The sequence below is a fragment of the Aythya fuligula genome, chromosome 1 (assembly GCF_009819795.1).
Source record: "Aythya fuligula isolate bAytFul2 chromosome 1, bAytFul2.pri, whole genome shotgun sequence".
In the NCBI taxonomy this organism is placed as follows: domain Eukaryota; kingdom Metazoa; phylum Chordata; class Aves; order Anseriformes; family Anatidae; genus Aythya; species Aythya fuligula.
Window position 1 is genome coordinate 205,226,426 of NC_045559.1, and position 21,152 is coordinate 205,247,577.

General features: G+C 59.0%; 1 protein-coding gene across 1 annotated transcript in view; it reads left to right on the forward strand.

Annotated features, from left to right (window-relative positions):
- The window catches only part of ARHGEF17 (Rho guanine nucleotide exchange factor 17), a 37,464-nt gene extending 17,357 nt beyond the window's left edge, over positions 1-20,107 (forward strand). Inside the window, exons 2-21 of the mRNA XM_032207735.1 lie at positions 4,386-4,463; positions 6,022-6,204; positions 6,607-6,723; positions 6,999-7,091; positions 7,330-7,506; positions 7,874-7,924; positions 8,518-8,627; positions 8,821-8,906; positions 9,096-9,214; positions 10,612-10,825; positions 10,918-10,991; positions 11,131-11,324; positions 11,404-11,654; positions 12,030-12,276; positions 12,365-12,451; positions 12,537-12,604; positions 12,886-13,034; positions 13,125-13,299; positions 16,850-17,092; positions 19,890-20,107. Of these exons, the coding sequence (XP_032063626.1) occupies positions 4,386-4,463; positions 6,022-6,204; positions 6,607-6,723; positions 6,999-7,091; positions 7,330-7,506; positions 7,874-7,924; positions 8,518-8,627; positions 8,821-8,906; positions 9,096-9,214; positions 10,612-10,825; positions 10,918-10,991; positions 11,131-11,324; positions 11,404-11,654; positions 12,030-12,276; positions 12,365-12,451; positions 12,537-12,604; positions 12,886-13,034; positions 13,125-13,299; positions 16,850-17,092; positions 19,890-20,083 (2,910 nt within the window). The 3' untranslated portion in view covers positions 20,084-20,107. The remainder of the gene's footprint in view (positions 1-4,385; positions 4,464-6,021; positions 6,205-6,606; positions 6,724-6,998; positions 7,092-7,329; positions 7,507-7,873; positions 7,925-8,517; positions 8,628-8,820; positions 8,907-9,095; positions 9,215-10,611; positions 10,826-10,917; positions 10,992-11,130; positions 11,325-11,403; positions 11,655-12,029; positions 12,277-12,364; positions 12,452-12,536; positions 12,605-12,885; positions 13,035-13,124; positions 13,300-16,849; positions 17,093-19,889) is intronic.
- Positions 20,108-21,152: the final 1,045 nt, after the last annotated feature.

A 21,152-nucleotide genomic window follows, 5' to 3' on the forward strand; every position in this document is an offset into this window, starting at 1 on the left:
GGTCCCGTCCACCCCAAAACGTTCTGTGATTCTCTGATTCAGTGATCTGGGATTGTAACCCTAATGGGTCCGAGATTGCAAGCAAAATGGGCCAAATATTGCAACCAAAATGGCCCCAATGTTGCCACTCAGACTGGTCTGTTCCTGCAGCCCGGGTGAGTCCAAGGTTGCAACCCCAGTGGGTCCGGGATTGCAGTCCATTTGGGTCCAGGATTATAATCCCAATGCATCTGGGATTGCATCCCAAATGGGTCTGAGATTGCGGCCCATTTGGGTACAGGAATGCATCCCAAATGGGTCCAAGACTGCAGCTGAAATGGTTCCAAGATTGTAATCCCAATAGGTCTAGGATTGCAACCCCAGTGGGTCTGGGATTGCCAATAAAATGGGTCCGCGATTACAACCCAAATGGGTCCAGGATTTCAACCAAAATGTTTCTGGGTTTGCAACCCAAGGGGGTCCAGGGTTGTAAGTAGGATAGGTCTGGGATTGCAACCCAGAGAGGTCTGGGATTATAATCCCAACGTGTCTGGGGTTACAACAGGAATGGGTACGGGTTTGCAACCCAGATGGCCCCAGGCTGGCCCTGATCTCACCCAAAACGATCCGACAGCAAGAGCGGGGAGCTGCAAAAGTGGCCACAGGATCTACCTTGCGCACAGCCTCATTACCCCAAACGCGATTAATTAGCCCCGGCCACCCAAGGGCTGGCACGCATCCTGCCACGCACCCATCCCAGTCCCCCCGCCGGGTCCCCTCGGTGCTATGGGATCGGCGCCGGGAGGAAATTTCCTGCCTGCAGCAGTAGGGCGCAGCCCTGCTGCACGCCGTTGCTGTGGGAACGGGCAAGCGGCTAATTAGATTTAATTAACGAAGCAGGAGGGGAGCGCGCTGCGAGCGGATGCGGGGATGCTGCATCGCCTGGCGAGCGGGGCTGCGGGTGCTACAGGGTGTTGTGTGTTATTATTATTTATTTTGGGGGGGGGAGAGGGAAGAAAATGGGTCCTGCAATCGGTGCTGCGCTTGGGGAGGGGGACCCAGCACCCCAAACCCTGCTTGGAAATGACGGAAACCCCATAACGCACCAAAGTGGGGGTGCCAAACCCCAAAACCAACCCCAGCGCCCCCCGAAACCCCACGAAAACCTTCCGACGGAGCCCAGCATCATCCCCAAACCCCCCTCCCTCGCCAGTGGGCACGGCCACAGCGCCAGGCTCAGCCCCCGTCTCCCAACCCCGCTCCCCGCTGCTGCCGGTGCCTCGGCGCCACCCGGGGCCGGGGACCACGCGTGCCACCGCCACGCGCCCCCGGACGCACGCACGCTACGCGCCGCCCGCCGCCTGCAGCCTCTCCGCGGGAGGGATCCATTTTTTTTTTTATTATTATTATTATTTGATTTTTTTCATACAGAATCGCCTCGCTATAAATAGACCCCTCTCTTCTGTTCTGTTCTGTTTTGTTTTATTTTATTTTGCTTTATTTATTTTATTGTATTTTATTGCATTGTATTTTATTGTATTGCATTGTATTGCATTTTATTTATTATTTCATTTCATTTCATTTCATTTCATTTCATTTCATTTCATTTATTTCATTTACTCCATTTCATTTATTTATTCCATTCCATTTTATCTATTCCGTTTCATTTATTCCGTTTCATTTATTCCATTTCATTATTCTTTCATTCATTCCATTTCACTCCTTATTTCACTTCACTTCATCCCCCTCCGCGCCGCAGCGCTCCGGCTTTTCCGCGGCGTCACCCTTATTATTTTTGAAGGGGTAGGGGGAGGAGGGAAAACGTTGGGGTTTTTTTTGGGGTGGGGGGGTTGGTAGAGCCAGATTTTTTTTTTTTTTTTTTTTTTTGTTGTTGTTGTTGTTGCCTCCCCCCCTTTTTTGGGCCGCGAGGGACGGACCGACCCCGGGACCCGCATGCTGCAGATGGTGAGGACTCTGGCGCAGTTCACCATCGCGCTGGAGGACATGCGAGACATCGGGGACGGCATCGACGCGGCCTTCGCCGCCGCCTCCGGGCTCGGTGGGGCCGCCGAGGAGCTGCCGGAGAAGGGCCGCGGGGGCCCCGAGGTGATGCCAACAAAAGGGGGGGGATCAGGGGGGACCCCTGGGTGCCCCTCCGTGCCCCTACACCCCGGCACCGGGCTGGGTTTGGGGATGTTGGGGTCCCTTTGGGGGATGCTGGAGGGTTGGTTTTTTTTTTTTTGGGGAGGGGGTCCGGCTGCGTCACGGTGGGGATGAGTGCGTGGGGAGAAAGCCACCGGGGCTGGCCCACCATCGCCGTGGCAACCGTGCCTCCATCCTCATCCCGCCGCCCCCGCTTTTTGGGGGGGCTCCCAGCCGAAAAGCTGGAGGGGGTGATAGGGGATGGATGCGTGCACCTTCCCCCCCGCACACACACACCCCCACGTTGATGTGCATGAGGATGGAGAGGGGGTTGCGGTGCCGGGGAGGTGCCCCCGAATCCCCTGGCAGTGGTGCTGAGGGTCCCCAGGGTGCTGAGCAGCTCCGGGGGATGCAGGATGAGGTCGGGGTTTTGGGATCGGAGCGGGAGCAGGTGGAGGGCAAAACCCCACAGGGGTGCATCCTGCCTGGTCCTGCAGGATGGGGGCTTGCGCCCAGCTCCTGCTCATCCCAGCGGGAATTTCCCCCGGGATAACAACCATAAGAGCTGGAAAAATCCCCTTTGGGATGGTTGGGGCTCATCCCCCAGCTGAAAAATCCCCCAAACTGAAACCCGTGGTGCTGTGCTGACCCTGTTCAGCTCGCTGATCCCGCAGGACAAATGTCCCGGAGCATCACCTCGAGCTGCCAGGGGGGGAAATGAGGCAGGGTCAGGGGGTGAGCACCCTGTTCTGCCCATCCCATGGCAGGATCAGGCCCATCCCCGAAATATTTGGCCCTAAATAACGTTTTCCTTCCTTGCTCGGTGGAGAAGGGGTGAACCCAGCCTGGAGCGCGGGTGGGGAAACTGAGGCACGGCTCCGTCCTCGGGTGCTGGGTGGCTGGGGTGGGAGGATCGGCACCTGGGGAGGATGCCCTGGAAATTTGGGGTGCCCATGTCCCCGTGGGGAGCAAGGAACAAGCATCGGCTGTGGGGTGCAGTTTGGGGCTGTGGGGCGCAGTTTGGGGCTGGGAGAGGGGAGATAAATCCTCACTTAAATCCCTCCAATTTTGGGGGTGCACAGGGACGGCGCTGGAGAGGGCTGGGACAGCTCCGCTGGCAGGGTTTTTGGGGGTCCCTGCCCCCATGGGTTTTGGGGTGTCTCCATTAACACCCCAAAGGTTTTGTTGCTGTTTAGGACCCTTGGAATGTCTCTGAACCCAAATCTGTTGGAGCATCTCCGTACCCAGGGTCTCTGGAGCATCTCATCCACCAAAACTTTTGGGGTACAGGGAATTTGGAGCATGTTTGGACCCAAATCTTTTGGGGCATCTCATATCAGAGCCTTTGGGATTTGTTTGCATCAAAAACTTTTGGGGTTTCTCTGCACCAAGGGTCCTTGGAGCACCCCAGCACCTAAAAATTTGGGGTTTCTCACAGGCAGAGTCCTTGAACCATCTCTAAACCCTAAAATTTTGGTGCGTGGGGCCTTTGGACCATCTCTGCACCCAAATCTTTTGGGGTATCTCACACCAGAGTGCTCAGGGTGGCTTTGCATCGAAAACTTTTGGGGTTTGTCTGCACTAAGGGTCCTTGGAGCACCCCAGCACCTAAAAAATTCGGGGTTTCTTACAGGCAGGGTCCTTGAACCATCCCTACACCCCAAAATTTTGGTGCGTGGGGCCTTTGGACCATCTCTGCACCCAAAACTTTTGGGGTGTCACCACTTGGGACCCTTGGACCATCTTGCCCCGAGGCTGAGCTGCAGCCTGGACGGCACTCGGGGACACCCCCCATGGGTGCTGCATTTTGGGGGGGGGTTCCCTGAGCCCTACAGCTACCCGGACCCCCACCCCCTGCCCCCCCTGCACCCTCTGAGCCCCCTCTTTGGGGCGCAGGGCTTTGGGGCCGGCCGGGAGCAGCGCGGGTGCCCGGGGGCCGTGAGGAATTCGCGGCGCGGGGCCGCGCCGAGCGCGGGGAGAAGGAGGCCGCCGGCACCGACCCATGTAGGGCTGTGAGAGCTCCTGACGCGGGCGCGGAGGAAACCAGGCGTCTGTGCGCTCGGTGTCATGTACTTCCTAATCCTCCTGGATTCCTCCATCGGGGTGGAGAGGGAGCTGGACGAGCGCCGGGCTCCCGCGCTTGCACAGCCCCCCCTGCGCCACCACCGGAGGGGACGCCTCGGTGCCCCGAGGTAGCCGCCGGGTTCCCCTTCTGGCCCCTCGGATCGTCCCCGATTTCATTTGGCTTCTCTCCGCCCGTGTAGGACATGAGGAAGCACGTCATCATGACGCTGCTGGACACGGAGCAGTCCTACGTGGAGTCCTTGCGCACCTTGATGCAGGTGAGGGGGCGCGGCGGGGGCGCGGGCGGTGGGTGACAGGCGGTGGCCCCGGCACCGCCTCGACGGGGCGCACGGCGGGGATAAAAACCCCACTGGGGACGTCCGGGGGTGTCACAGCGGGGTTGTCCCTTCCTCGTGAGCGTCCCCTGGACCTGAATTTGGAGCCCTGGTGTTGGGATGGGGAGGGGACCGGTGGCAGTGTTGGGGACAGCGGGACCGGTGGAGGGAGAAATATGGAAAGCAGCACTGCTGGGGATGGGGTGTGGGGTCACCTCCACCCCCAAATCAACCCCATAACTGTTCCTGATCAGCTGTCACCTAGGGAGTGTCGTGTCCCTGAGCTTGTTCCCATGCTCGCTCACCAAAACCCCTCCCTTGCACCTCCTGGGGCCACCGTGGGTGCGCGTCCTGCGCCGGGGGTCTCCAGACCCACCCCATCCCCGACACCCCCCTCATTTTCTGCTCTGCTCCAGCTCCCACAGCCACAGGCCAGGGACTTTTTTAGGTCCCTTTTATTTAAACCGAGCTAATTCCAACCCCTGAGCATCATCCCAACACCTGGCTTGGGGTTCCCAAGAAGTCCCCATCCAGATGTGCCCTGCCAGATGGTGCGCAGGAGGAGAGGACCCCTCAAGGCTGCTCTTTTTGGCTCGGAGGGGCGAAAGGAGCCTGGTCTGGGTCTTATTTTGGGGGAACTGTGCACATTTCATGGTCAGAAGGTGTCTGTGCTGGTCTCTGGGAACTGTTCGTGCTCTTCTCCCCATCTGGTCCCCCACTCACCCAGTTTCATGCTGGGTGGGGTGCGGGGACCAAATTTGGCCCAGCCCAGCTCCCTCTGGAGGTGTTGGCCCCATTGGGTTTGGAGCTTTGGGAAGGATTTGACCCTTCTAACTTGGGTCTCCGTGAGATGTCCACCACCAGCCTGGGGAACTTCATCCTTGATGAGGATTCCTCCCTCGCCGGCTCAGATGGGGACACCTGAAGCAGCACCGAGTGGGTCCTGGCCTCGCTGCTCAGCTCCCCGTGTCCTGGAGGGCTTGAGAAAGTGGAACCACTTGGAAAGTGGTTTTGTAGAGCCCTGCTGCCCCCGAGCATCACTTGTTGGCCATTGCCAAGAGAGGTTGGTGGGCGAGGTGGTGCTCCAGGGCTTGACCCAGCACATCCACCCTGCTGGTTCAGCCCCTCCTGGTCCCAAACACCCTAAATCCCACCAAGAACCAGCAGGTTCGGTTGTTCTGCCCCGATTTCCCATCTGGATAACGCAGAGGGGACCAAAATTCATGACAGCAAAGGGTTGGAGGCCGTTGAGGCCATGGCTGGGGGACAGAGGACAAAGTGCTTTGAAGGTTCCTTGTCCAAACCCGATACTGAAATGGAGATACAGTGGGTGGGATGGGGTCCAGGAGAAGTGGGGTGCCCAAGCCTTGTCTGGGCTCCCCAGGGACCCTCCTGCTGCAGGATGCTGTGGTTCCCGGTGCTTAAATGGGTTGAACAATTAATCCTGGGGAGGTAGAAACAAAAAATCTGTGGGTGCCCCAGCGCTGACCCTTCCCCGCAGGGTTACATGAAGCCGCTGAAGCAGCCGGAGAACTCGCTGCTGTGCGACCCGTCCCTGGTGGACGAGATCTTCGACCAGATCCCCGAGCTGCTGGAGCACCACGAGCAGTTCCTGGAGCAGATCCACGACTGCGTGCAGAACTGGCACGAGAAGCAGAAAGTGGGCGACCTCCTGGTGCAGTCGGTAGGGCCCGACCCCGTCCCGTAGCGGGGTGGGGATGAGAAGGGTCCATCCCGAAGCTCCCCCCCCCTGCGCCCAGGCTTTGCTTTTGGCAGGGAAAAAGCCGGGAGCGGGGAGCAGGGGGATGACGGAAGGACGGGCAAACCACGTCGGGGATGGGGAGAGACGATCTCCAGGCCCTCGGTCTGCTTTAGCTTAACGGGGGCTCTGCAGCTCGGCGTTTCTGCCTCGAGCAGCAATGTCAGGGCTCAGGCATCGAGGCGGGGAGCTGAGCCTGGGCAGATCCCACACGGGCGCCGTTAACCCTTGGGACAACTCCTCCGGCCCCAAACGTGCCCGGAGGTGTGGGGGAACCCTGTGCCGAGCCCCTTTTTTTGCCTCTTTTTTTTCCCTGATCCTCCCCAGTTCTCCAAGGACGTGCTGGTGAACATCTACTCCGCCTACATCGATAACTTCCTCAACGCCAAGGACGCCGTCCGGATCGCCAAGGAGGCACGGCCGGCGTTCATCAAGTTCCTGGAGGTGGGTGTGGGGACCACTGGTGGGGCAGAGTCAGGGTTAATGGGATTAAACTGGTGATCCGTGGCCAAACTGGGATTTTTCCAGCCTCTTTTGTTGTGGGGAGCGTGGTCTGGGCTGAGCCAGAATCACTCTGGATGATGTCAAAAGGAGTGCCCAAGACCCCAAAGTGTTGTTGCTGCAGGTCCAAGGCTGGTGTCACGGCGTGTGTCCCACCTAACGGGCCCGTCCTTGTCCCCACTGATTTATTTTTATTTTTTTTTTGCTTGTTTTTGCAGCAAAGCATGCGGGAGAACAAGGAGAAGCAGGCTCTGTCCGACCTGATGATCAAGCCCGTGCAGAGGATCCCGCGGTACGAGCTGCTGGTGAAGGTAGGAGGAGCGGCGCCGGGACGGGGTCCGTGCCGTCCTGGGAGCGGGTGAGACCATGGCTCATCCCCCCCTCCTCGTTAAGGGCATCTTTTAGGGCCGTCCCGTCCCTCCCAGCCCTTTTTTCCTCCCTCGACACGAAATCCACAGCTCGGTGCGCCCCCAGACCGCCGTGGCTGGGTGGGGGGGCTCGGCGAGGGGGTGGCACCGCGGTGACATCCCGGCGGTGTCCCCGCATCAGGACCTGCTGAAGCACACCCCCGAGGACCACCCCGACCACCCCTTCCTCATCGACGCCCAGCGCAACATCAAGCAGGTGGCCGAGAGGATCAACAAGGGGATGAAGAGCGCCGAGGAGGTGGAGAGGAACGCCCGCATCGTGCAGGAGATCGAGTCCCACATCGAAGGGATGGAGGATGTATGGACAGGGGGGCTCGGTGTGGGGTCCTGGGTGGCCGTGGGCGAGGGTGATGGGGGTGCCAGCTGCGGGGAAGTGGGGACACCCAGCCTGGCCGAGCCTTTCCGCAGCCCTGCTGCACCCAAGGGTGCTGCACCTACACCCAGCACCAGATCCCAATGGGGTGGGTCTTTCCTTTTGCCCCAAAATGAGCCATTTCTGCTCTTTATGGCTTGAACTAGGTTGGGCCACTTCTTTTCTCGTCCAGGTCCTGCTTTCCTCATCCTCACTTGCCGGGAGGTTTGGGAAGGGGACAGGGTGACAGCTCGGTGCCAGGGGGGTGCAGGGGCAGGGACGAAGCCACTCACAAACCTCCTTGTCCCCACAGCTCCAGGCCCCACTCCGCAGGTTCCTGCGCCAGGAGATGGTGGTGGAAGTGGTAAGAACGAGGTGGCATCATGTCCCTTGTCCCCACGGCGTGTCCACCCGGGCAGCAGAGTGGTGCTGAGCACCAAACGGGGCAGGGGGTGGCTGGGATCGTGGGTCAGAGCAGGGCTGAGTGTGTGTGGGGAGCCACGGATGGGTGGGTTGGGTGGGTGGATGGGTGGATGGAGATGGATAAGGATGGAAATGGGTGAAGGATGGATGGATGGAGATGGATGGATGGATGGATGGATGGATGGATGGATGGATGGATGGATGGAAGGATGGGTGGTTGGATGGATGGAGATGGAGGGATGGATGGGTGGAGGAAAGGACGGATGATGAATGACAGATGATGGACGCACACATGGATGGAGGGAGGTATGGAAGGAGATGACAAAAAATTCCCTGACTGCATGGGGAAAGATGAGATGGGCTTGGGACCGGGAGAACCTGCAGCAGCCTGGGTTCAGGGACGGACAGTGGGGTTGAAGGTGGGGACCCCAGAGGTCCTGGCATCCCATGGGCTCCATTGAGCACAATTTGGGGAAACTTAGGCAGGGGTGGGTGCCACCAGCGTTCACCCTCGTGTCTCCTGCACCCCTGCAGAAGGCGGTGGGTGGGAAGAAGGACCGCTCGCTCTTCCTCTTCACGGACCTGCTGGTGTGCACCACGCTGAAGCGCAAGTCGGGCTCCCTCCGCCGCAGCTCCATGAGCCTGTGAGTGCCGCCGGGCGCGGGGGACACCCCGGCGCCCCGTGGCCGGGGGCACACCCAGCCGGTTCCCTCTCCCATCGCAGCTCTCTGGGGTTATCCCACCTCCTCGGGGTGTCCCTGGTGGGCTGGGATGGTTTTAGGGTGCTGGGGATGGTGCCCGGGTGCAGGTGAGGCTCAGCCAGCCCCTGCCCCGCAGGTACACGGCGGCCAGCGTCATCGACACCGCCAGCAAGTACAAGCTGCTCTGGAAGCTGCCACTGGAGGACGTGGACATCGTCAAAGGTCTGTCACTGCCTGATGTCATCCCCACACCCCAAAACCCATTGCTCACCCCCAGCTGAAGGTGAAGGCCTCAAGGGATCCCATAGCTGGAGATGGCACCGCTCCGGCTAAAAGAATTTGGGGACAAGGCTCCCGTGTGGGGTGCTGGGGAGGAAGGGGTTAATGCCGTGTGGCCATGTCCTCATGCAGGTGCCTCGCAAGCCACCAACCGGGAGAGCATCCAGAAGAGCATCAGCCGCCTGGACGAGGACCTCAACACGCTGGGGCAAGTCAGCAAGCTGTCGGAGACCCTCAGCTTCCCCCACCAGGTACGGGGACGGTGCATTGGTGGTGGTGTCCCCCATGGGACCCGCTGGGTTGTCCCCTGGGAGGGGTGTTGGCCGTGGTCAAAGGACCTTGGGAGGGCTGGTGGCCATGGTCAAAGGACTTTAGGAGGGCTGGTGGCTGTGGTCAAAGGACCTTGACTGGTCAAAGGACCTTGGGAGGGCTGGTGGCCATGGTCAATGGACTTTGGGAGGGCTGGGGTCTGTGGTCAAAGCATCTTGACTGTGGTCAAAGGACTTTGGGAGGGCTGGTGGCCATGGTCAAAGGACCTTGACTGGTCAAAGGACCTTGGGAGGGCTGGTGACCATGGTCAAAGGACTTCAGGAGGGTTGTTGACCATGGTCAATGGACCTTGGGAGGGCTGGTGGCCATGGTCAAAGGGCCTTGACTGGCCAAAGGACCTTGGGAGGGCTGTTGACCGTGGTCAAATGACTTTGGGAGGGCTAGTGACTGTGGTCAAAGCACCTTGACTGGTCAAAGGACCTTGGGAAGGTTGGTGGCCATGGTCAATGGACCTTGGGAGGGCTGTTGTCATGGTCAAAGGACCTTGACTGTGGTCAAAGGACCTTGGGAGGGCTGGTGGCTGTGGTCAAAGCATCTTGACTGTGGTCAAAGGACCTTGGGAGAGCTGTTGACTGTGGTCAATGGACCTTTTGAGGGCTGTTGGCCATGGTCAATGGACCTTGGGAGGGCTGTTGTCGTGGCCAAAGGACTTTGGGAGGTTTGGTGGCTTTGGTCAAAGGACTTTGACTGGTCAAAGGACCTTGGGAGGGCTGTTGACCATGGTCAAAGGACTTTGGGAGGGCTGGTGGCCATGGTCAATGGACCTTGACTGGTGTAAGGACCTTGGGAGGGCTGTTGTCATGGCCAAAGGACCTTGGGAGGGCTGGTGGTCGTGGTCAAAGGACCTTGATTGTGGTCAAAGGACCTTGGGAGGCCTGGTGGTCGTGGTCAATGGACCTTGGGAGGGCTGTTGTCATGGTCAAAGCATCCTGACTGTGGTCAAAGGACCTTGGGGGGACTGTTGACGGTGGTCAAAGGACCTTGGGAGAGCTGGTGGCCGTGGTCAAATGACTCTGGGAGGGCTGGTGGCTGTGGTCAAAGGACCTTGACTGGTCAAAGGACCTTGGGAGGGCTGTTGTCATGGCCAAAGGACCTTGGGAGGGCTGGTGGCCATGGTCAAAGGACCTTGGGAGGGCTGTTGTCATGGTCTAAGGACGTTGGGTGGGCTTTTGTCATGGTCAAAGGATCTTGGGAGGGCTGGTGGCCGTGGTCAAAGGACCCAGCTGCCACCAGCCCTGCAGAGGACGCTCAGGATGCGACGTGGGCGCACGGCTGGGGTGGCCCCGCTGGATCCTGATGCCATCGTCCCCCTGCCCAGAGCCTGGACGACGTGATCAAGGACCTGATGGCCGCCATCCACCGGGAGCTGGCGGAGAAGCAGTCCCTGTCCTTCAGCATGGCCTTCCCCCCCAACAAAGTGGAGCTCAGCGCCGCCAAGGCCGACGGCACCGAGTCCTTCATCTTCGAGTTCCCCAACCCCGACGCGCGGCTCGGCTTCGAGCAAGCCTTCGAGGACGCCAAGAAGAAGCTGGGTAACGCCGGGACGCGGGGTGGGACGCCCAAATGGGCTCAGCACCACGCCCGACGTCGGCAGAACCACCTCCTTCTCACCCTATTTTCCCAGCTTCCAGCAAAAACTGCCTGGACCCGGAGTTCCTCAAGGCCATCCCCATCATGAAGACGAGGAGCGGGATGCAGGTTGGTCCTCCTGCCCCTCCCGGACCCCCCCCGGGAGGGTTTATTTAAGCATCCCCCTTGACCATGGGGATGCCAGCTTGCCGCTGCCTTGCTGCTGCCTTTCCCAAGTGACCTCTCCTTGTCTTTTGCCCCCTTGCAGTTTTCTTGTGCTTCTCCCAGCCACAGCAGCCCAGAGAACGCCCACGAGGTCTGGGTGTGCAACAGCGACGGCTACGTGGGGCAGGTCTGCCTGCTCAGCATCCGCAAGGAGCCCACCGTCGAGGCGTGCATCGCCGTCTGCTCGGCCAGGATCCTCTGCATCGCCTCCGTGCCCGGCCTCAAGCGAGCCTACAGGTACGGCACCGGCACCGTGCGCCCTCGGCACCGGCGTCACCGCGTCCCGGTGCTGGAGCTGTGGCTGTCCCCGCGGCAGGGAACGCGCCGAGCCCGTGGCCAGCCCGTCCTCGGAGCCGGCCCCGGCGCAGTTGGAGGATTCGGGGCCGCAGCAGTGCCTGCACATCTCCATCTCGGGCTCGTCGCTGGAGCTCTCCGAGCCCGTCGACAGCGCCCACAGGGAGCTGGTGCCCTTCGACAGCGACGACACGGACGACGAGTCCTCGCCCAGCCCCTCGGGCACGCTGCAGAGCCAGGCCAGCCACTCCACCATCTCCTCCAGCTTCGGCAGTGAGTCGCCCCCGCTGGCCCCTAATTAAGGAAAATACATCGGTTTGCCCCAAAACGATGGGCAGCGCTGGTTGTCCCAGCAGTCGGTCCCCACTCTGCCTTGCGTTTGTTGCACATCACAAAAAAAGCGGGTTCCTGTTGCCTTTTAAGCTGAAGAAACCCTGGGAAAAGAGATAGGGATGTCCTAATTTGGAGCCTGTGATGCTGTTGGGGCAGCAGCTTGTCCCCCGTTTTGGGTAAATTCTGGTGTGTTTTGGGGTCAGCATCCATCCCTCCTTCCCCACACCCTGGGCGCAACGTCCCGCGCTCTCCTCCCCATCCCCGTGGCCATCGCTGGGTGTTCACCACCCAACCCCTCCTCCTCGCCCCTTCCAGACGAGGAAATCCCGAGCTGCAAGGAGGCGGCGGCGGAGACAACGAGCTCGGAGGAGGAGCAGGAGCCTGGTTTCCTCCCCCTCGCCACCACTTTCGGGCAGAGCCGGCACGGCGAGAGCCCCACGGACGGCCGAGCCCTGCGGCGCTCCAGCCGCGGCTCCTTCACCCGCGGCAGCCTCGAGGACCTGCTGAGCCTCGACCCCGAAGCCTACCAGAGCTCCATGTGGCTGGGCACCGAGGACGGCTGGTGCGTGCCCGGCGAGGAGGGACCTCGCTTGAGGCTCCCCCGGGTTTTAGGGGAGCCTCAACGCCGCCCTTCTGCCTCGTCTCCGCAGCATCCACGTGTACCAGTCCTCGGATAACATCCGCAACAGGAAGAACAGCATGAAGATGCAGCACGCCGCCTCCGTCATGTGCATCTTGTAAGCGGGCAGGAGGGTTTTAGGACCCCTGGGATGGGTTTGGGGCGGCCCGGCAGCATCTCTCAAAGCTGGTCTCTTCCCGCAGATACCTCGATAACCAAGTTTTTGTGTCCTTGGCCAACGGGGAGCTCATCGCGTACCAGCGGGAGGCAGGTGAGGCTGGATTTGGGGCCGTTGGGTCCCAGCAGGGGATGCTCTGGGTTCCTGCAGCTCCTCTGTGTCCCCAGGGAGGGCTATCCCTCGAGGGATGCAACCCCAAATTCACAGCACATGGACCCTGCCAACTGTGTCCCCCCAAGGACACCACCTGCCCTATAAAGGGGGATGCATCAGCATCCCACAAGGACGTTTCCAGCCACCTCTTCCCCCCTAACCAGCTCAAGCTGGGGATTTGGTGCTTTATAAACCCTCCCCGTTTCCCAATGTCCTTACAGGTCGCTTCTGGGACCCCCAAAACTCCAAATCCCTGTCCCTGGGCTCCCCGGGGAGCCCCATCACGAAGATGGTGGCGGTGGCGGGGAAGCTGTGGTGCGGCTGCCAGAACCGGGTCATCGTCCTCAACACGGCCACGCTGGTGCAGGAGGTAGGACAAGGACGACACCCTGAGCCAGGGGGGACTGGGGACGGTCCCCAGAGGCTCCGGGTGGCATCGGTGTGGCTCTGTCCCCCACAGCACACGCTCCACGTGGGGCAGGACAGCGGCCGCAGCGTGACCTGCATGGTGAGCGCCGGTCCTGGTGTCTGGGTCGCGCTGCAGGGCAGCGCCCAGGTGCGCCTCTACCACGCCACCAGCTACGAGCAGCTGGCCGAGGCGGACGTCACCCCCCCCGTGCACAAGATGCTGGCTGGTAAGCCCCCAAAATCTCCGTTTCCGGGTGGTTTTCCCATTTTCTGTTCCATGCGCATCGCCTCTCTTAAAAACGCGCTCCTCCCCGGAGCGTCTGCTGCTGCGAAATGCATCAATATCCTCAGCCAGCATCAAGGACCGAACCCAATGAGTTCAGCTTCTGCATTTTGCAGCCCCTGGGCAGCTGGAAAATCCCACACAGGAATAAGGCAGCAGATGCAAAAGCATCCTAAGCACAGATAGGGCAACCCCAAGGCAGCTGCAGAAATCCTCAGAATGAGGATGCAGCTCCAAAATCCCATGCAGAATAGCGTAATGGTTGCAAAAGTTCAAGTGGAAATAGGGCAATCCCTGGGTAGCTGCAAAACCCCATGCAGAAATAAAGCAGTTGCTGCAAGGTTCCACAGAAAAAATAGGGTAGCAGATAGAAAATCCTACGAAGCAATAGCAGAATGCCTGGGTGGTGGCATGATCCCATGCAGAAATAAGACAGCTGTCCTGAAACCCCATGCAGAAATCCGTTTGCAGCTGCAAAATCCCATGGAGAAATAGCAAAGTAGCTGCAAAACCCCATGCAGGAATAGGGCAATCCCTGTGTGGCTGCAAAACCCCATGCAGAAATAGCAGTTGCTGTGAAATGCCATGCAGAAATCAGAAAGCAACTACAAAATGCCATGCAACAGTAGCACAACACCTGGATGGCTGCAAAATGTCATGCAGAAATAGAGTGGGTGCTGTGAAATACCATGCAGAAATAGCAGTTGCTGTAAAACACGATGCAGAAATAGAGTGGGTGCGGCGAAATGCCATGCAGAAATCAAGCAATTGCTGCAAAATGCTGCACAGAAATCAAGCAGCAACTCCAAAATGCCATGCGTAAACCAGGCAGGTGGCTCCATAATCCCATGCAGCAATAGCACCACACCTGGGTGTCTGCAAACCCCGTGCAGAAATAGAGTGGGTGCTGCAAAATGCCTTGCAGAAATCAGAAAGCAGCTGCAAAATGCCATGCAGAAATAGAGTGGGTGCTGGGAAATGTCATGCAGAAAACATGCAGATGCTGCAAAGAACCATGCAAAACCAGGCAGGGAGCTGCAAAATGCCATGCAGCAATGCACCACACCTGGACAGCTGCAAAAAGAGCGGGTGCTTCAAAATGCCATGCAGAAATCAGGCAGCGACTGCAAAATGCCGTGCAGAAATAGAGTGGGTGCTGCAAAATGCAATGCAGCTATGCACCACCCCTGGGTATCTGCAAACCCTGTGCTGAAATAGAGTGGGTGCTGCAAAATGCCGTGCAGAAACCATGCAACAACTGCAAAATGCCATGCAAAACCAGGCAGGGAGCTGCAAAATGTCATGCAGCAATGCACCACACCTGGACAGCTGCAAAATGCCATGCAGAAATAGAGCGGGTGCTGCAAAATGCCATGCAAAACCAGGCAGGCAGCTCCATAATCCTATGCAGCAATGCACCACCCCTGAGTATCTACAAACCCTGTGCAGAAACAGAGCTGGTGCTGCAAAGTGCTATGCAGCAATGCACCACCTCTGGGTAACTGCAAACCCTGTGCTGAAATAGAGTGGGTGCTGCAAAATGCCGTGCAGAAAACATGCAGCAACTGCAAAATGCCATGAAAAACCAGGCAGGGAGCTGCCCAATGCCATGCAGCAATGCACCACACCTGGACAGCTGCAAAAAGAGCAGGTGCTTCAAAATGCCATGCAGAAATCAGGCAGTGACTGCAAAATGCCGTGCAGAAATAGAGTGGGTGCTGCAAAAAGCTATGCACCAATGCACCACCCCTGGGTATCTGCAAACCTTGTGCAGCAATAGAGCAGGTGCTGCAAAATGCCGTGCAGAAACCATGCAACAAGTGCAAAATCCCATGCAAAACCAGGCAGGGAGCTGCCCAACACCATGCAGCAATTCACCACGCATGGATGGCTGCAAACCCCATGCAGAAGCAGAGCGGGTGCTGCAACGTGCCACGCAGAGATCGAGGGGATGCTGCAAAATGCAGAAAGCAGCTGCAAAATACCATGCAGAAATAGAGTGGGTGCTGCAAAATGCCATGCAAAACCAGGCGGGCAGCTCCATAATCCCATGCAGCAATGCAACACCCCTGGGTATCTGCAAACCCCGTGCAGAAATAGAGCGGGTAATGCAAAATGCCATGCAGAAACAGAGTGGGTGCTGCAAAATGCTATGCAGCAATGCACCACCCCTGGGTATCTGCAAACCCTGTGCAGCAATAGAGCGGGTGCTGCAAAATGCCGTGCAGAAACCATGCAACAACTGCAAAATGCCATGCAAAACCAGGCAGGGAGCTGCAAAATGCCACGCAGCAATGCACCACACCTGGACAGCTGCAAAATGCCATACAGAAATAGAGCGGGTGCTGCAAAATGCAATGCAAAAGCAGGTGGGCAGCTCCATAATCCTATGCAGCAATGCACCACTCCTGAGTATCTACAAACCCTGTGCAGAAACAGAGCTGGTGCTGCAAAATGCTATGCAGCAACGCACCACCCCTGGTATCTGCAAACCCTGTGCATCAATAGAGCGGGTGCTGCAAAATGCCGTGCAGAAATCAGGCAGCAGATGCAAAATGCCATGCAGAAACAGAGTGAGTGCTGCAAAATGCCATGCAGCAATGCACCACACCTGGACAGCTGTAAAATGCCATGCAGAAGAGCGGGTGCTGCAAAATGCAATGCAAAAGCAGGCGGGCAGCTGCATTATCCCATGAAGCAATGCACCACCCCTGGGTATCTGCAAACCCCGTGGAGCAATAGAGGAGGTGCTGCAAAATGCCATGCAGAAACCATGCAACAACTGCAAAATCCCACGCAAAATCATGCAGGGAGCTGCCCAATGCCATGCAGCAATGCACCACACCTGAATGGCTGCAAACCCCATGCAGAAGCAGAGAGGATGCTGCAACATGCCATGCAGAGATTGAGGGGATGCTGCAAAATGCAGAAAGCAGAATGCAGCTGCAAAATGCTATGCAGAAATAGAGTGAGTGCTCCAAAATGCCATGCAAAACCTCGCAGGCAGCTGCATAATCCCATGCAGCAATGCACCACCCCTGAGTATCTGCAAACCTTGTGCAGAAATAGAATGGGTGCTGCAAAATGCCGTGCAGAAACCATGCAACAACTGCAAAATGCCATGCAAAACCAGGCAGGGAGCTGCCCAATGCCATGCAGCAATGCACCACACCTGGATATCTGCAAACCCTGTATGGAAATAGAGCGGGTGCTGCAAAATGCCTTGCAGAAATCATGCAGTAACTGCAAAATGCCATGCAGAAACAGAGTGGGTGCTGCAAAATGCTATGCAGCAACGCACCACCCCTGGGTATCGGAAAACCTCGTGCAGCAATAGAACGGGTGCTGCAAGATGCCGTGCAGAAACCATGCAACAAGTGCAAAATCCCACGCAAAACCATGCGGGGAGCCGCCAAATGGGGGTTGCGCGGGGCGGGCTGAGTTTTTTTTTTGGGGATGGGGGAACAATACTGACGGCGCGTCCCCGCCCGCAGGCTCGGATGCCATCATCCGGCAGCACAAGGCGGCGTGCCTGCGCATCACGGCGCTGCTGGCCTGCAAGGAGCTGCTGTGGATCGGGACGAGCGCCGGCGTGGTGCTGACGCTGGCGCTGCCGGCCAAGGCGGCCCCGGTGCTGGTGGGGTTGGCTCAGGGCCATACGGGGCACGTCCGCTTCCTGGCCGCCATCCCCCTGCCCGACGGCTTCGACCTCCTCTTCCCGCTGCCCGGGCAGGAGGGTAGGAAAGGGTTAAATGGGGGTGGGTGGGGTTAAGGGGTGGGTGGGGTTAAGGGGGTGGGTGGGGTTAAAGGGTGGGTGGGGCTTAATTTGGTGGGAGGGGCTTAATGGGGTGGGTGGGGTTAAAGGGAGTGGATGGGGTTAAAGGGGGTGGGTGGGGGTTAATGGGATGGGTGGGGCTAAAGGGGTGGGTGGGGCTTAATGGGGTGGGTGGGGTTAAAGGGAGTGGGTGGGGCTAAAGGGGTGGGCGGGGCTAGAGGGAGTGGGAGGGGTTAAAGGGGTGGGTGGGGCTAAAGGGGTGGGCGGGGCTAAAGGGATGGGAGGGGTTAAATGGAGTGGGTGGGCCTAATGGGGTGGGTGGGGCTTAATGTGATAGGTTGGGTTAATGGGGTGGGAGCGGCTTAATGGGGTGGGAGGGGCTAAAGGGGTGGGCGGGGCTAGAGGGAGTGGGAGGGGTTAAAGGGGTGGGTGGGGCTAAAAGGGGGTGGGCGGGGCTAAAGGGGTGGGAGGGGTTAAATGGAGTGGGTGGGCTTAATGGGGTGGGTGGGGTTTAATGGGATAGGTTGGGTTAATGGGGTGGGAGCGGCTTAATGGGGTGGGTGGGGTTAAAGGGGTGGGAGGGGTTAAAGGGTGGGTGGGGCTTAATGGGGTGGGCGGGGCTAAAGGGGTGGTTGGAGGTGTTAAAGGGGTGGGCGGGGCTAAAGGGTGGGTGGGGCTAAGGGGTGTGGGAGGGGCTAGAGGGAGGGGCAAAAGGGGTGGGTGGGGCTAGAGGGGGTGGGAGAGGTATAATGGGGTGGGTGGGGCTAAAAGGGTGTGGGAGGGGCTAAAGGGGGTGGGCGGGGCTTAATGGGGTGGGTAGCGTTAAAGGGAGTGGGTGGGGTTAAGGGGGTGGGAGGGGTTAAAGGGTGGGAGGGGCTAAAGGGGTGGGCAGGGCTAGAGGGAGTGGGAGAGGTTGAAGGGGGTGGGTGGGGCTTAATGGGACGGGCGGGGCTAAAGGGGAGGATAGGGCTAAAGGGATGGGTGGGGCTAAAGGGTGGGAGGGGTTAGAGGGGTGGGAGGGGTTAAATGGAGTGGGTGGGGCTAGGGGGAGTGGGTGGGGCTAGATGGGTAGGAGGGGCTAAAGCGAGTGGGATGGGCTAAAGGGGGTGGGTGGGGCTAAATGGGGTGGGTGGGGCTAGAGGGGTGGGAGGGGCTTAATGGGGTGGGCGGGGCTAAAGGGAGTGGGTGGGGCTTTGAGTAAGGGGGCGTGGCTAATGTGGCAGGGTGAAAGGGATGGGTGGGAATAATGGGAGGGGGCGGGGCTAAAAGGGAGGGGCTACGGTGGGCGGGGCTTTGGGTAAGGGGAGGGGCTTGTGGGAAAGGGGTGGGCAGTGCTAATTGGAGTGGGCGGGGCTAGGGGTAGGCAGGTTAAAGGGGTGGGCGGGGTTATAGAGTGTGGGTGGGGTTGGATGGGGTGGGGATTAAAAGTGGGAGGGGCTAAATGAGTGGGCGGGGCTAAAGGTGGTGGGCGGGGCTATGGGTAAGGGGAGGGGGTAGTGATGTGCAGTGGGAGGAGCTATTGCAAGGGGAGGGGCTAAATGAGTGGGAGGGGCTATTGGAAGTGGGAGGAGCTATTTGGGTGGGAGGGGCTAATTGGGAGTGGGAGGGGATAATTGGGGTGGGAGGGGCTAATTGGGGTGGGAGGGGCTAAATGGAAATGGGTGGTGCTAATTGGGGTGAGAGGTGCTAATTGGAGTGGGAGTGGCTAATTGAGGTGGGAGGGGCTACATGGGAGCAGGAGGTGCTAATTGTGGTGGGAGGGGCTATTTGGGATGGGAGGGGCCACGTGGGAGTGGGAGGGACTAATTAGGACAGAATGTGCTAATTTGGTTGGGGTGGGCTACATGGGAGTGGGAGGGGCTGATTGGGGTGGGAGGGGCTACATGGAAATAGGAGATACTAATTGGGATGGGAGAGGGTAATTGGGGTGGGAGGAGCTACATGGGGATAGGAGGGGCTATTTGGGGTGGGAGGGGCTAATTAGGAGGGGGGGATAATTGGGGTGGGAGGGGCTATATGGGAGTGGGAGGGGCTACATGGAAGTGGGAGGGGCTAATTGAAGTGGGAGGGGCTATTTGGGGTGGGAGGGGCTAATTGGGAGTGGGAGGGGCTACATGGGAGTGGGAGGTGCTACATGGAAATGGGTGGTGCTAATTGGGGTGGGAGGGACTATTTGGGGTGGGAGGGGCTAATTGGTGTGGGAGGGGCTATGTGACAATGGGAGGGACTATTTGGGGTGGGAGGAGCTACATGGGAGTGGGAGGGGCTGATTGGGGTGGGAGGGGCTACAGTGCGGTGGGAGGGGCTACATGGAAATGGGAGATGCTAATTGGGATGGGAAAGGGTAATTGGGGTGGGAGGGGCTACATGGGGATAGGAGGGGCTATTTGGGGTGGGAGGGGATAATTGGGAGTGGGAGGGGATAATTGAGGTGGGAGGGGATAATTGGGGTGGGAGGGGCAACATGGGAGTGGGAGGGGCTAATTGGGGTGGGAGGGGCTAATTGGGGTGGGAGGGGCTAAATGGAAATGGGTGGCGCTAATTGGGGTGGGAAGGGCTATATGGGAGTGGGAGGGGCTACGTGGGAGTGGGAGGGGCTAATTGAAGTGGGAGGGGCTAATCAAAGTGGGCGTGGCTAACCTCAGTGGGAGGGGCTAGATGAGATAGGAGGGGCTATTTACAAGGCAGGAGGGGCTCATTACAACCAGAGGCCGCCCTCCCACCACTCCGTGCCCCCCTCCCCACTCTCCCACCCCCAGGCCCCGAGCAGCCCAGCGACTCCGAACCCCGGGGGGACCCCGCTCGCCCCCGCGCCCCCAGCCTGGCCCTGCCCAAAGCCAAGATGCTGGTGATCAGCGGCGGCGACGGCTACGAGGATTTCCGCCTGACCAGCAGCAGCGAGACCGTGGGCCGCGACGACAGCACCAACCACCTCCTCCTCTGGCGGGTGTGAGGGGCTGGGGACCCCCCCCCTCCAGCCACCCAGCTACCCACCCAGCCACCCTGGGGACCCCCCCCTCTCCCCCAAATCGCCCACCCAAAGGACCACCACCCCCCTTCCTCCTCCTCCTCCTCCTCCTCCTCTCAAGGACCACCTCCCCTGCCCCCAGCACGTCTCATCTCTCCAGCCCGGCTGCTCTCTGTGTGCTCTGGTGGTTGGGGGGGGAAAGGATGGATGGATGGACAGCCCCCCCCCCCAGGCTGCCTCCCCCCACCACGGGGCGCTGCTTTATTTTTTTGGGGGGAGGTAGGGGGCACCTCGTTGCTTGGGAAGGAGCTAACGAAGCCTTTAACGAGCATCCCCGGGGGATGGATGGCAGGAGGGCAGCGGCGCCCTGCTTCGTTCTCCCCGGGTTTTGTGTGTGCCTGCTTTGGGGGGGGGGGGGATTAAAAAAAAATAAAAAATAAATAAAAAATAAAAACGGGGGGGGGCTGCTGCACGGCGGTGACCCCCTCCCCACTTATTCCGGGACCGCCCCAGGGACTGTGTGGCCCCCCCGGGCCTCCCGCTAACCCGCTCGCTCCATCGCCAGCACCCAGATAGCTCTGTTTGTTTGTTCGTTTGTTTTAAATATATATATATTATATATATAGAAATAGCCCTATTTATTTTTGGGGGGGGTTGCGCAGAAATGGGAAGAGGAGCTGGAGTGCACAATGGGGGCGGAAAAGGCGATTTTGGGGTTCAGAGCAGGTTTTTCCCCCCAAGAATGGGGGATCTGGATGCTGAGAACCTGCTGGGATGTGGGTGAAAAGGTCCCCAAATCACTGCTGGACCCCATAAATGTGCTGGGGACACTCTGAGGCTTTGGGGGGGGGGGAATCATGGAGGGGAAGGGAAAAAATACGTATTTTTTTCTGCCCCCTCTCCACGTTTCCTATGGGGTTTTGTAACCTCTTGGTCCCCGTTGCCCACCGAGGACCCCAAAACTCCCTGCTGTGCCCTATGGGGACTCTGCCACCTATAATGGTCACGGGCTCGTCCTTGGGATGGGGTGAAAATGGGGACCCCCCCGGGGGGG